At 44.6% G+C, this 13,315-nt stretch overlaps 1 protein-coding gene across 6 annotated transcripts in view; it reads right to left on the reverse strand.

Moving 5' to 3' along the window:
* The window catches only part of HHAT (hedgehog acyltransferase), a 190,667-nt gene that overhangs the window by 160,712 nt on the left and 16,640 nt on the right, over positions 1 to 13,315 (reverse strand). For 5 of the 6 annotated variants that reach the window (XM_053383273.1, XM_053383271.1, XM_053383272.1 and 2 more), the window contains 2 exons: positions 12,547 to 12,741; positions 8,316 to 8,528 (listed from right to left, as the gene is read on the reverse strand). In XM_053383273.1, the coding sequence (XP_053239248.1) occupies positions 8,316 to 8,528; positions 12,547 to 12,741 (408 nt within the window). The remainder of the gene's footprint in view (positions 1 to 8,315; positions 8,529 to 12,546; positions 12,742 to 13,315) is intronic. The other variant, XM_053383276.1, reaches the window with a different exon arrangement.

Genomic DNA, 13,315 nt, shown 5'->3' on the forward strand with positions numbered 1-13,315 from the left:
CCAACATCCCTAACTAACAGGACCAGTGGTCAGGGATGATGGGAATTGTAGTCTCAAAACAGCTGGAGGGCCAAGTTTGGCCATCACTGCTCTACAGCATCAAATGTTGCTACACTGGCATAACTCTTTCACCTCAGCTCAACTGGCACAATTTACGCCAGCTTCCTACAGTTAGGACTGTTCTGTTAACCCGGCACTGAAAAGTTAGTAATGTTGACACCCACTGAGCTTCTCTAGAAAGGGCAATTGTAAGTTGTGGCACCACCACAGAAAAGTTCCTCTCCTATATGCAAGCATTAACACACTCCAGAAAGTGACAACACCTGTAGAAGGCCCTCAGAGTGATTCTGAATACACGGGGGAAATGCTATAAATAAGTCAGAAATTAAATTGTTATAACAAAACGTTTAAAAAGCTATGTATAAATCGCTTAGAATTTTTTTTGTTTGCTCACTGGCACCATCTAGTGTTGCATGTTTATAATGAATTCAAAACAGTTTTTGAGTAATGTAGCTGAGTTAACATTGTTAATTCACAGATAAAATGATATAGGAAGAGGCATTCTTCCCAGTGTTTAGGTCCCAAGCCATTTAAGGCTTGAAAGGTAAGCATCTTCACAGTGAATTGGGCTGTGCAGTGAATATGATGCCACCTTCTTGCATCTCCCTTTTGCAGGAAATTCTGGACTATGATTATGAGATGACATGGATATTTAGAACCTAACAAAATAGATTATTTCCTGATAAAGCACATCAGTTCAGGCAGTTAATTTTTGTGGTCCTTCTCTACCACAACAGCTGTAAATCCTTATCACCTTTCATGCAATAATCCATAAACAACCTTGGAAGTTAATGCAATTTTCTGGAAGCTTCCCATACCACTAACACAGCCCCCTAAAGTTGCAAAATAAATTCTACAACATCGCACATGCTTAATATTCAGCACATAATTTTGCTTAATTAAAAAGAAACTAAGATAATGCTGTTCAGCTAAAGAAAATGAAATCACATTTGCTCATCTTTCAGCTTTCAGCTTTGGGTAAGGCCTCTTAAATCTTTACTTAATTATGGATTATTAGACTATTGTGAAGAAACCCAAAAGAAAGAATTTGACTTTGTATTATTTATGATGGATAATTGATAGTTTTCATTGTTCATTTATATTACAAATCTTTAAATCATGTTATATGTATATTTGTACATGAAACGTGGTGGTGGTGGTGGGGTGTGTGTGTGTATTGCTTTTCTCCCAAGTTAGATTCAGGGCAGCTTCTAACATTTAAAATGAACATTATAAAATACAAAATAATAAAAAGAAACGAGTTAAAAACAGCAACTAAATTACACAGAATTATAGAATCACAGAACCGTAGAGTTGAAAGTGACCCTTGTCCAACCCCCTGCAATGAAGGAGTCTCAACGAGATCATACATGACAGATGTGTTAGAATTCCTGCTCCATGATTGCAGTCATGGGATTCTTGTCTTTCACATGACGGTATATGTTTTGACTCCACAGAGTGGGAAGTGACAGAGACAGGATGTTTGTGTTACTGTGTTCCGTGAAGTGGGACTATTGTCCTTTGTTCTTTTCCTCTTTGCTGTCTGATGCTAGAGAGAGAGGGAGCCATGTTGCAGTGCTCCGTGTGTGTTTATATGTAAAGACAGTAGATTAGCCAAAATGTTCAGTTGCTGAAGTCTGTAACGCAAGGTGCACAAACTCTGCGGATCCCTGAGTGTGCCCGTGTCGGTTGGAATCAGTCGCTGTGATGTTCGGGCTGAAGAAAGCTTATGAAGCTCCCGAACGATCGACCAGGAGGGAGGGAACATGCCAGTTGGGCATGTGTCTCTGCCAGGGTCCTACTCGAGTGTAGGCTGAATTCCTGACAAGATGACCATCCAACCTCTGGTCAAAAACCTCCAAGGAAGGAGAGTCCACTACCTCTTGTGTCTGTTCCACTGTTAAACAGCTCTGAAGGTCAGAAAGTACTTCCTGGTGTTCCGTCAGAATCTCCTTTCTTCTAACTTGAAGCCATTGATATGGGCCCTACACTCCAGAACAGAAGAAAACAAGCTAGCTCCATCTTCCCTGTGATAATCCTTTAGATAGTTGAAGATTGCTTTCATATCTCCTCTCAGTCTCTAGGTTAAACATATCCAACTCCATTAATCCCTCCTACCAGATGTCAAAGAGAACAACAACTACCAGACTTTTAGAAGACATCTGAAGGCAGCCCTGTTTAGGGAAGCTTTTAATGTTTGATGGATTACTGTACAGTGGTACCTCAGGTTAAGAACTTAATTCATTCCGGAGGTCCGTTCTTAACCCGAAACTGTTCTTAACCTGAGACACCACTTTACCTAATGGGGCCTGCCGCTGCACCACCGCCGCACGATTTCTGTTCTTATCCTGAAGCAAAGTTCTTAACCCAAGGTACTATTTCTGGGTTAGCAGAGTCTGTAACCTGAAGCGTCTGTAAACCGAGGTACCACTATATTTCAATATTTTGTTGGAAGCCACCCAGAGTGGCTGGGGAAGCCCAGCAGGATGGGCAGGGTATAAATAATAAATTATTATTATTATTCATTGTTCCACATAAGATTTTCCAGAACCAGCAATTAAAATACAGTTTGTCCAGTGATCAGCGTCAACAACTTTTCTAAGATTTGGGTTCAACAAAACAGGGGTCTTCTTATACAAGGGGGCATCTTATACACGGAAAAATGTGGTAAATTTCCCACATTCGCCATTGACAATCAGGCAGGAAGGCTTATGCACCAAGGGCACAGAGTCCACAAAGGAGCCTTTCTGGAAGACCAAGTCAGCCTCCAGCACAGCCACGTCATTCACCTGGCAAAACTCAGCAGCAGCCTCCTCAAGACTGTCGGTGATCTATGATTCTGATTATTTAGTAAGAAACTGTAAACACAGCACATATTAGACTATAATGTTCAACATGTCACTTGTATAATATGTTTGTTTGCCTGCATGTTTGTTATATAAAAATTAAGCATTTACCTTCATTCATGCCAGGACACCTAGAATGCCCAAATATCTTTTAGCTGGTGTGTGTGTGTGTGTGTGTGTGTGTGTGTGTGTGTGTGTGGTGGTGGTGGTGGTTTATACTTCTGAAGTAAATTAAGTATCTGTGGGGAAATAGGGGGGAAAATCCTCAGTTGTTAAGGGTAAGGGAACGAGGAAACACCTCATTCAGCTAACTTCCCATTTCTTTATTTTATTCTTTCCCCCTTTCTTTCCTTGCGCTCTTCATCGCTGGGAAATGATTACACAGATGATTGGCTTATTCTCCATAAAGAATGGAAGATTACTTAATAACTCTTATTACATCTTTCAGGGAGCTTGCCGGATGCTTTCACTATTCTGACTCATCTTTAATGACATCTCACTAGCAGCGAATACTTTGAAGAAACTACCATTCTTCAGAGTGCTTGGTGGGGGAGACTGGAAATTTCTGGGCTGCTGCCAATTCAGTGGTGATGCATGCCAATCAGACTTCTATAGGCATGTTGACACATCTGCTTCCTGTTTGAGCACCAAATCATAAAATAAAATATTCATTTAGGCACATCAGCAGAGATCTATCGAGGCCGTAGAGTGTTTCCTTTTAGTGGGAACCGGGTATCGACATTCCTTCAGCAGCTTTGAAAATCTTTAGTTTGGAGGTAATTTTCCTTTCGTTTTATGGAACTGGTAGAAAGGTGCTTACAGCAGCTGATGTTACTGCTATAGACTTGCCGATACAGCAGCTGCAAATTCAAGATGAAATGGAATCTCACTAATGCAAGCACACAGGTCTCCACCTTCTCTTGTTTATTTCCTGAGCTGCCGGTTCCTTATTCTATATTGCAGAGATGGAAACCTCAGGCCTGGGGGAACCAAATGAAGGTCTCGCTCTCGCTCTCTGGCCCTCAGGCCTCTTCCTAGGCTACACACCCTTTAGAGACACATCCCTCAGCAGCCCTTGTCTTTCACCCTCTTGGAGTGCTTTTGCCTGGCTGGAATACTACTACTACTAATAATAATTTATTATTTGTACCCCGCCCATCTGGCTGGGTTTCCCCAGCCACTCTGGGCGGCTTCCAACAAAGATTAAAAATACATCAAAATGTTGCACATTAAAAACTTCCCTGAAGCAGCCTTCAGATCTTTTCTAAATGTCAGGTAGTTGTTTATATCTTTGACATCTGATGGGAGGGTGTTTCACAGGGCGGGCACCACTACCAAGAAGGCCCTCTGCCTGGTTCCCTGTAGCTTTGCTTCTCGCAGTGAGGGAACCGCCAGAAGGCCCTCAGAGCTGGACCTCAGTGTCCAGGCTGAGCAATGTGGGTGGAGAAACTCCTTCAGGTATACTGGGCCGAGGCCGTTTAGGGCTTTAAAGGTCAACACCAACACTTTGAATTGTGCTTGGAAATGTACCAATTTGGTCTTTCAAGACCGGTGTTATGTGGTCTCGGCTGCCACTCCCAGTCACCAGTCTAGCTGAACTCTGTGTCACTGAACTCTGATAATGCTTCCTGTTGGCTTGGACGGAGCATAGAGAGATTGAAGACTCTAGCCTACCATAGAATGGTAACACTGGCATTCATTGCTCCCCACAACGGACCCGAATGGCAAGTGAGCCACAGAATGTTGCCCAGAAGGGATTATGGCCTGTTGACTCATGTGGTCTACTAAGACAAGAGATTGCTTTTAATTGCTTAATAGATAGAAATGTAATTGTCTCCAAATTTAATCCTCAATATCTCCAGGCAGGGCTGAGGAAAGCTTTGTCTGAAACCCTCAAGAGCTGCACAAACAGCCTATTAGCAACACCTGTTAGCACCTAATAACAACAAATATTATCAGTGAAGCACATAAATTTTAATGCCCCTTCCCCCAAAATTCAAGATTTGTCTACACCTGTTGCAGAAAAAAGACTGCCAGGCTGTGTCCCACTCTCCCCAGCTTCCATCCTGTAGAGAGCACTGTCATGTAAAATTATGTAAATACGCCAATGCTTAAAACATTTATCCACTTAAAATCTCATCAGCGAGAATTTTTGAAGTAAGGAAACATGCATTTTTAAGGAGATAATGAGAACAGGAGTTCAGCACGATCTGAAAAGAGCTTTCTGGCTTTGCTTCCCAAAAGGCTAAAAAATCCTTATGATTAAATGACAATCTCTTTCAAGGCATGCTAGAAAATCTTATCGCCTCCTATTTGGAACACACGCAACCAGCTCCCACGACCCCTCCAACACGTCCCCAAAATTCAAAGCTATATTCCATCGAAATTGGCCTAGATCTGATGGCCAAGAAAAGAGGTAAGCTTTCCTGGATCTGATGGACCATTCTAAAAATCAGCATGATGAATTCTCACAGTTGAACTAACTTAGTAATTTGCGACCTGCACACTTAGGGAGGAATTCAACGTTGCACCGTGCAAAAATTTCAGTTTGCCAGACAGAACAATCCCCACCCCCTGCATGCTGTTCTGGGGGTTCTCTCAACCCCCCAAGCCAATTTCAGGGGGTGCACAGGGGGAAGAGGGAAAGTCCCATTGTATAAGCAGAAGCCCTTGCACAGAGCTTCCCCTGACCAGACACATTGGGTGAATCCTGCCCTTAGGGGTTGGGGACCTGACATTTTGCCTGTAGACTTTTCCTAATTATAGAGCTGGACGGGATCTTGTAGGTCACCCAATCCACCCGCTGCTCAGTGCAGGGAATCAAGAGCTACAGCAGGGATGGGGAACCCTTTTGGCCGGGCAGGACAGATCGTTATCTCCCCTCCCCCCCCCATCTCACAGGCCAACTCTGACAAGTGGGTGGGGCCCATCAATCATCCCGTGCCATGAGGGCTCCATCCTGCTCTCTGCAGGGGTCTGCTTCGTGACAGAGAATGTGCTGGTGAGCAAAATAAATAAATAAATAAATGTGAATTGAATACAGTTGTACTTCGGGTTAAGAACTTAATTCACTCTGGAGGTCCATTCTTAACCTGAAACTGTTCTTAACCTGAGGTACCACTTTAGCTAATGGGGCCTCCCACTGCTGCTGCGCCGCCAGCGTGCAATTTCTGTTCTCATCCTGAGGTAAAGTTCTTAACCCAAGGTACTATTTCTAGGTTAGCGGAGTCTGTAACCTGAAGCATCTGTAACCTGAGGTACCACTGTATAAGGAATGCCATGTGAATCAGAGAAAAATATGTAATATCAAGCAGCAATGGGAGGAAGTAGGGAAGCATTTAATATGAAGAGCAGGAAGTCAACTTTTTTTAGAAAATTGTATTAAATTTGATGTAGTTTGACACTGATTTGTTAAAAATTTTGAAAACTAATAAATATTTATTGGGGGGGTGCTGGAGAAGCAGCACCCAGCAGGAACAAACTCTTCACTCATCAGCTGAGGAGCAGAGGGTTCAATCCTGCTCTCTGCAGGGGTCACCCACAGTTGATTGGCAGGTGCGAGGGATTTTGAGGAAATGGCCCCCTGGGCCAAACCTCCACTCCGTGGGTCATCCACATCCAGCCCCCTGCTCCATGCGTGTAAGGTCTACAACCATCCGTTTTACACGCAGAAGGTCCTAGGTTCAACGCTGGCGTCTCCAGGTAGGGTTGGTAAAGATTCCCTGTCTGAAATCCTGGAGAGCTGCTGTCCATCATTTCGAACAATAATGAGCTAGATGGACCAACAGCCTGACTCGGCATAAGGCAGCTTCCTATGTTCCTAACCCAGGACAAGAGCATCTCCAACAGATTGCTGTCCAACCTGTTCTTGAGAACTTGCAGTGAGGGGGAAGCCACCAACCCGCTAGATAGCTGGTTCCTTTGTCAAACTGCTCTTACGGTTAAAATATTTCTCCTAATACTCAACTGAAATTTCTACTGTAGCTCTGAAGCCCATTAGATGTAGTCCTGCAGCAGTAAACAAGTCTTTGTCCTCTTTCCATGTGGCATCCCTTCCACACCACTCGCCATCTTTGCTGCCACCTCTCAAAATTTGATAAGGATTCCCCAAACCCTTCACCTAAGTCCCAGAACAGAGTCTATTGAGTGCCACACTAAAACAAACACCCTCGCTCTAGCTGCTGAGGAACCACCGATGATCACTCTGTTGAGTATTTCTTCCCAACCGGCTGTTAATCAACACTTAAGCAGTTTGTTAACCAGATTATCCTGGGGAGCTTTGTCAATGCTTTGCTGAAATCAAGATGAATTGCATCCACCGTATTCCCACAACCCATTAAGCTAGTAAAGGGGGGGGAGAGAGATGAGTCTGGATTTATTCTTGTGGCTGCCTTCAGCTCCTTTTGCACCTTGATATTGCAAAGACAATTTTGAATCATAGGATTCTTTGATCCAGCCAGCAGGCCCTGCCAGTGGCTACACTGGTCTGAGGCCATGCCAAAGCTCCTACTTGCATGGACCCAGTGTCAGTGTGTTTAGCATGCCACAAAAGCAACGCAACTCCCAAGAGGCTGGGCATCACGTGTGGTAAGATCAATGCGGTGTCAGAAAACCATGTGGCCAGAGGCCTTCTGGTAAGTCCTGACTGGCATAGGCATGAGAGAAAGCTATGGCAACAAAGCAGGTACATATGTTGTTATGAAGTAGGGTTTTGCCAAAATTGGGTCCCCAGCTATTGCTGGACTACAACTCCCCGTCAACATGCAGAGGGCCGGGAGGCCAGCTGGCTAGCCCCAGCTGGGCCGCCTCCTTCCAGTCGTCCCGCTGTGAAGACCACTGGCCTCTGCTCCGACGTAAATCAGCGACCCGGGCTTCAATGCCAGGGCACACTATCAGCAGATCGAACTGTGCACACAGAATAGGCGTGAGGCTTGTGAAAGCATACTACTATAGATTTATTAATCATAAATCAGGACAAAGAAACATGTCGTCTCATTCTCTCTCTCTCTTTGTCTTCTCAGAGATAACAGGAAAAACAAAAACTATACACACAACGGAAGTTCCCAGCAAGCTGTGCTGGAATGTGAACAGACATGTGACACACAACAGTTCCACACGTCAGCTCCTTAAGGTGGAATGGAAATCTCAACACTCCCATCATCCCTAGCTAGCAGGACCAGTGGTCAGGGATGATGGGAATTGTAGTCCAAAAAGAGTTGGAGACCCAAGTCTGGGAAACCCTGTTATAAAGGGACTTAAGAACCAGCAGCTATGAGCAGTACAGAAATCGCTATTCTGCCAGGATCAAATAATAATTATTATTATTATCATCATCACCATTATATCAATCCCCTTCTAAACCACTGTCTCAAGCCCATTTGCATATAAGATACCAAAAAGTGCTGTCACCTGTTTATAAAATCCATCAAAGGTAATAATGGGTCCGTTGTGAAAGACAGGATAATAGAACACATACGCCAGCATCCAAAGGAATGGGTGATGAGTCATTTCGGCAGACCTGTACCAGCAGCACTCTAGACCAAAGCTTGTGTAAGAGAGGCAGCGGACAGTCAGGGTGAAAAGAAGCAAGTAGTATTCACTTTCACTGGCATACCAGCCTCTCTGTAGAATAAAAGCAGATCAAAACTTATGTGAAATATCACCCACACATATAAGGAGATAAAGAACATTGTGGATTCAATGCCAAACAACCACAAACTAATCATTTTTACAATACTCGGTGTTTATATAACTTTGGCTCTAGTGCTCAGTGTATCAGGTACCACTATCTAAAATGCTACTTTGCTACTTTATTGAATATACCAAACACTGGTGTCATCTGGGTGCCCACCCGTTGCCTTACTGCTTTCTGGTGCCCTGGTGGCAACTAGACCAGGGCCTTCGTCTCCGCCACAGAGCCTCTGTTGGGGCCTTTCTGTGGTTGCAACGGGCCTCGCTGGGCTTCCCCATGGCCACAGCAGGCCCTGTTGGACCGCCTTCTGCCACGTGATATCACACCCGGGCACCCACAAAGTTGGGCAGAACCCAGCGTGTATGATACCAAAAACTACATGGTATATAGCAAAATCCATATGAATCACCAGAGTAGATACTGCCTCAGGCAGATTTGAGCTATCATTAAATGTTGGCAATGTCTTGAGATGGCCTGCTCTTGGAGAGACTGGCAGCTTCCGGAGTGCTGCTATGCCTCCCCATCTGAACAGAGCAGAGCACAAGCTAATATACCGTATTTTTCACTCCGTAAGACACACTTTTTGCCTCCTAAAAAGTAAGGGGAAATGTGTGTGCGTCTTAAGGAGAGAATGCAGGGGGGAGGCAGGCAGGAAAAGCTCCGTGCAGCTCTTGCAGGCTTTTCCCCAGGAGGGAGAAGGGACTGACGTGGCCAGTCAGTCCCTCCTCCCTCCTCGTAGAAAAGCCCACAGGAGCCATGCACTCCTTAAAGGGTGTGCGGCTCCTGTGGGCTTTTGTGGGAGGTGGGGGAATTGCCATAGTCGAGCACAGCCTCTCCCTGCCGGACAGGCTGCGCGTGGCTATGGCAGAAGCCAAGACAGCCAGCGGGATGGATCCCACTCGCTGTCTTGGCTTCTTTGATCTTTGGGGCTGGGGGGGGAGAAATAATTTCCCCCCCTTTATTTCCCCCTCTAAAAACTAGGTGCGCCTTATGGTCTGGTGCGCCTTATGGAGCGAAAAACACGGTACTATATGTATAAAGTTATATAGGAGCCGTTGCATGCTCTGTAACAGCAGCAAAAATCATTCTCTATTCAGGGAGAGAAATCAATATTGAGATAAGGCCTGAGGAGGATGAAAATTAAGGCAGAAATAATAAACCCAGCGGCACAAGACCCACATGCACAAAGGTCTATAACATTATTCAGACACTGTCTGTATCTTGCTATGGGCTGTATACCTCTGGGGAAAGAATCCACAAAAAAGCAAAAGGAGAGCTGCATTATCGTGCACCTTTGACCTAAAACTCCTGTCTGCCTGTTTTAAAAAAAGAAAAACCCAAAAACCCTCCAGTCTGCTGAGCAATTAAGAACAACTCTGCCCGGGACTGTAAAGGGAAGATCTGAGATCTGATGCTGTTGGAGATAAGAGCTTTAACAAGGGAAGTGAAAATTTCAATGGCACAGAAAGGGCTCATTTGGGCAAATTGCATAACCACTTCCATCTGTGTGGGGGTTCCGTTCCCAGCCCCCGCATGTGTCCACAGAGCATGCATAAACCTGCTCTGCCCCGTTATTCCCCTGCTATACCCCATTCTGCCTCCCATTCTGCCCCCGTTCTTCCCCCTCCTGGCTCCAAAAGGACCTGCGCATCAGCGGTCACACGTCAATTGGATGCACGCAAAACCGTCGCTGCCTGTAGTTTCACGGGTACAGCTTCCAGAAGGGTTTGTACCAGAAATCGAGCATAACATTTTATAAGAACATAAAGTGAAAGTTTGGACTTCCTCCTCAAGGCAGACTTTCTCAGGCAAAGAACACAACATAAAGAATTGATTTCATTATGACCAACTTGACCTACTATTAGACCTGGCCAAGATTTGCTCACAGACTACTGGTTACCCACCCCTGTGATAAAGGGTACCAGACGAATGGTATCTGCACAGAAGAGAAGAGAACAAGTCGAAGAGCATGGAAATGCTCTTTGGATGACCCCAGAGGTTGATAACGCACATTGGTGTTGGCCCCGGGCAAGGTAATACAAAACAACTCTTGGTGTCTATAGAGAGACAGATTTCATATTATGGTGGAAAAGCTGGAGGCACAGGTCATTGAAAGCAGTGTTAACAGCATAAATTAGTCCCAGTGGGTTGCATGGGAAACACTCCACCAGTACAGTACTAACGTTAAAATAGCAAAAAGCACTGCTTCATTATGAGAAACCCTCATTTCCTCGCCCATTTTCAAACGTGGGATAGGTAGGTAACAGAAACAAAGGCATGAGCCAGCAGCTGTAAGCTTAAAGTCAGAGGGGATTTCATTGGTACAATGAAAGTTCTGAGTCAGAGAAAACCAAAAAACTTATCTAGAAAAAGTATCAGGTTGGCAATGGGAGTCACGACAGATTGACATTTCCTTAATTGTTTCCCGTTGAAACTTAAGAAAAATGATCCCAATAAGACTAGAAAGCAGTTTTTGACTCTGCGTCCACCAACCACAGACCATCGCTGACGACATTGAAAGGAGCAGGAGAATGCAGAGACCTCATAAAAAGAGAGTGGTACTAGGTTTGTGGGGCCGATTACTGGATGAGAGAACACTCAGGCACTTATTATCTCCATTATCCTGCTGATTCGAAAGGTCAGCACGACCACAGAATATGGAACCTTGCAGAAATATAAAAAGGAGACATGGATCTGCAACTGAATACTTCTACAAGTCTTGTCTTCATTTTATGAAATCATGAATCATACTATGAAAGGCCCAGCTTGACAAAGAAAATGATGATTAGGGTATTTAAAAGAAAAGACTACTAACAGAGCTAATATGTGAACCATAAAAAAACAAAACCAAGGTTTGGAAGCCAACGAACCATGCCTTCAAACTGTGGTTTGTTGTCAGTAAGTAAATCAGAGTTAAGCCATTAGGCAGAATTCAGGCAGTAGAGTTTGCTTGTCCAGGGTGGAGTCCATCCCTAGCATGAATTACTGTTCTAGACATAAGCGTCACCCTCTCCACACTGCTATAAAACCCCTCAAAGAAGTCCTGCTCTTTTTGGAGATAGCAGCAGCTTCATCATAAATTTATTGTTCAGTTTGTTGTGCTGCTGGTTGTTTGGGACACTGGTTTTTGTTTTATTGGATGCTGTTTTCAGTCATTTTTGAAATCCCCAAGAGATTTTATGGACAGCATTATAGAAAGCTGAATAAATAACAGCAACAATGCTGATAACACTTCTTCCTAAAATTCACCTGATGCAGAGAAACAGGAGGACTGCACAAAACAGCAGCAGAGGCAAAGCCAGAACAGTACATCATGCAGAGAGACAGTGGCTAACCCCTCCACCGAGGATAGGTACTTTGCGCTAGTTCGCCCTAGCACATGTTGGAAATTCCTGAAGCGAGAGGGGTAACTATTCTTTAAACCTTAAGCTTTCTTATAAAAGAAGATTCCTCAAAATGCACATTTTCAGAACCAAATTGAAAAGTGGCAATTTCAACAATAAAGCACTCAGTATGGATGAATTTAGGGACGCGGGTGGCGCTGTGGGTAAAAGCCTCAGCGCCTAGGGCTTGCCGATCGAAAGGTCGGCGGTTCGAATCCCCGTGGCGGGGTGCGCTCCCGTTGCTCGGTCCCAGCGCCTGCCAACCTAGCAGTTCGAAAGCACCCCCAGGTGCAAGTAGATAAATAGGGACCGCTTACTGGCGGGAAGGTAAACGGCGTTCCGTGTGCTGCGCTGGCTCGCCAGATGCAGCTTTGTCACGCTGGCCACGTGACCCGGAAGTGTCTGCGGACAGCGCTGGCCCCTGGCCTCTTAAGTGAGATGGGCGCACAACCCCAGAGTCTGTCAAGACTGGCCCGTATGGGCAGGGGTACCTTTACCTTTTTATGGATGAATTTAAACAAATAAATCACAGTATTATTTTTATTTTATTTTTTTAAAAAGTTACCTTTATTTCTTCCAGGGCAGACACGCGCAAAGTTGACAACAGAAGCAATGAGCTCAGCCACATCAGAAAGGGGTTCTTAAATTGAGCCACTCCGTACGAGAAAGTTACATGTAGAAAAATCACTGCCAAACCATTGGTACCAAGCAGAAACCAACAGGCTGCCATGCCATACACCATCAGAAACCAAGGTTTGTACTAAAAAGACAGGGAAGACAATAATGAACAAAAACAATCGCTTTTGGTTCAATGCATGACTCAAGACTCAGCTCCAGATTCAACTCAGTTTTGCATCAGTTTGTACAAAGAATGGGATAGGAGTACAATTTGATCCCCTACTAAATTTGCCCATTTGCCCTCTGACAAAGAAATGACCAGTCCATAAGTTTAATGGTAGGTTTATTGTAGCTGTGAGAGACAGAATAACAACAGGAAAAACCCCAGAAACCCAGAAGACCAAAGTCAGAGATTGATGTGCATTATAATGAGTGAAATAAGTGTTTGATCCCCATCAACCAGCCAGATGTCAGGTTACCTGGTATCTTCACTGTATGTAACAAGCTGAGATTAGAAGCACCTGCTGTAAGGGAGAGGTCTTACCTGTAATCCCAGCTCGTTAACAGTACCTGTACAAAAGACACCTGTCAACAGAAGCAATCAATCCAGCAGATTCCAAAGTAGCCACCATGACCAAGACCAAGACCAAAGAGCTGTCCAAGGATGTCAGGGACAAGATTGTAGACCTACACAAGGCTGGACTGGGCAAATTTAG

The sequence above is a fragment of the Podarcis raffonei genome, chromosome 3 (genome assembly GCF_027172205.1).
Source record: "Podarcis raffonei isolate rPodRaf1 chromosome 3, rPodRaf1.pri, whole genome shotgun sequence".
In the NCBI taxonomy this organism is placed as follows: Eukaryota; Metazoa; Chordata; class Lepidosauria; order Squamata; family Lacertidae; genus Podarcis; species Podarcis raffonei.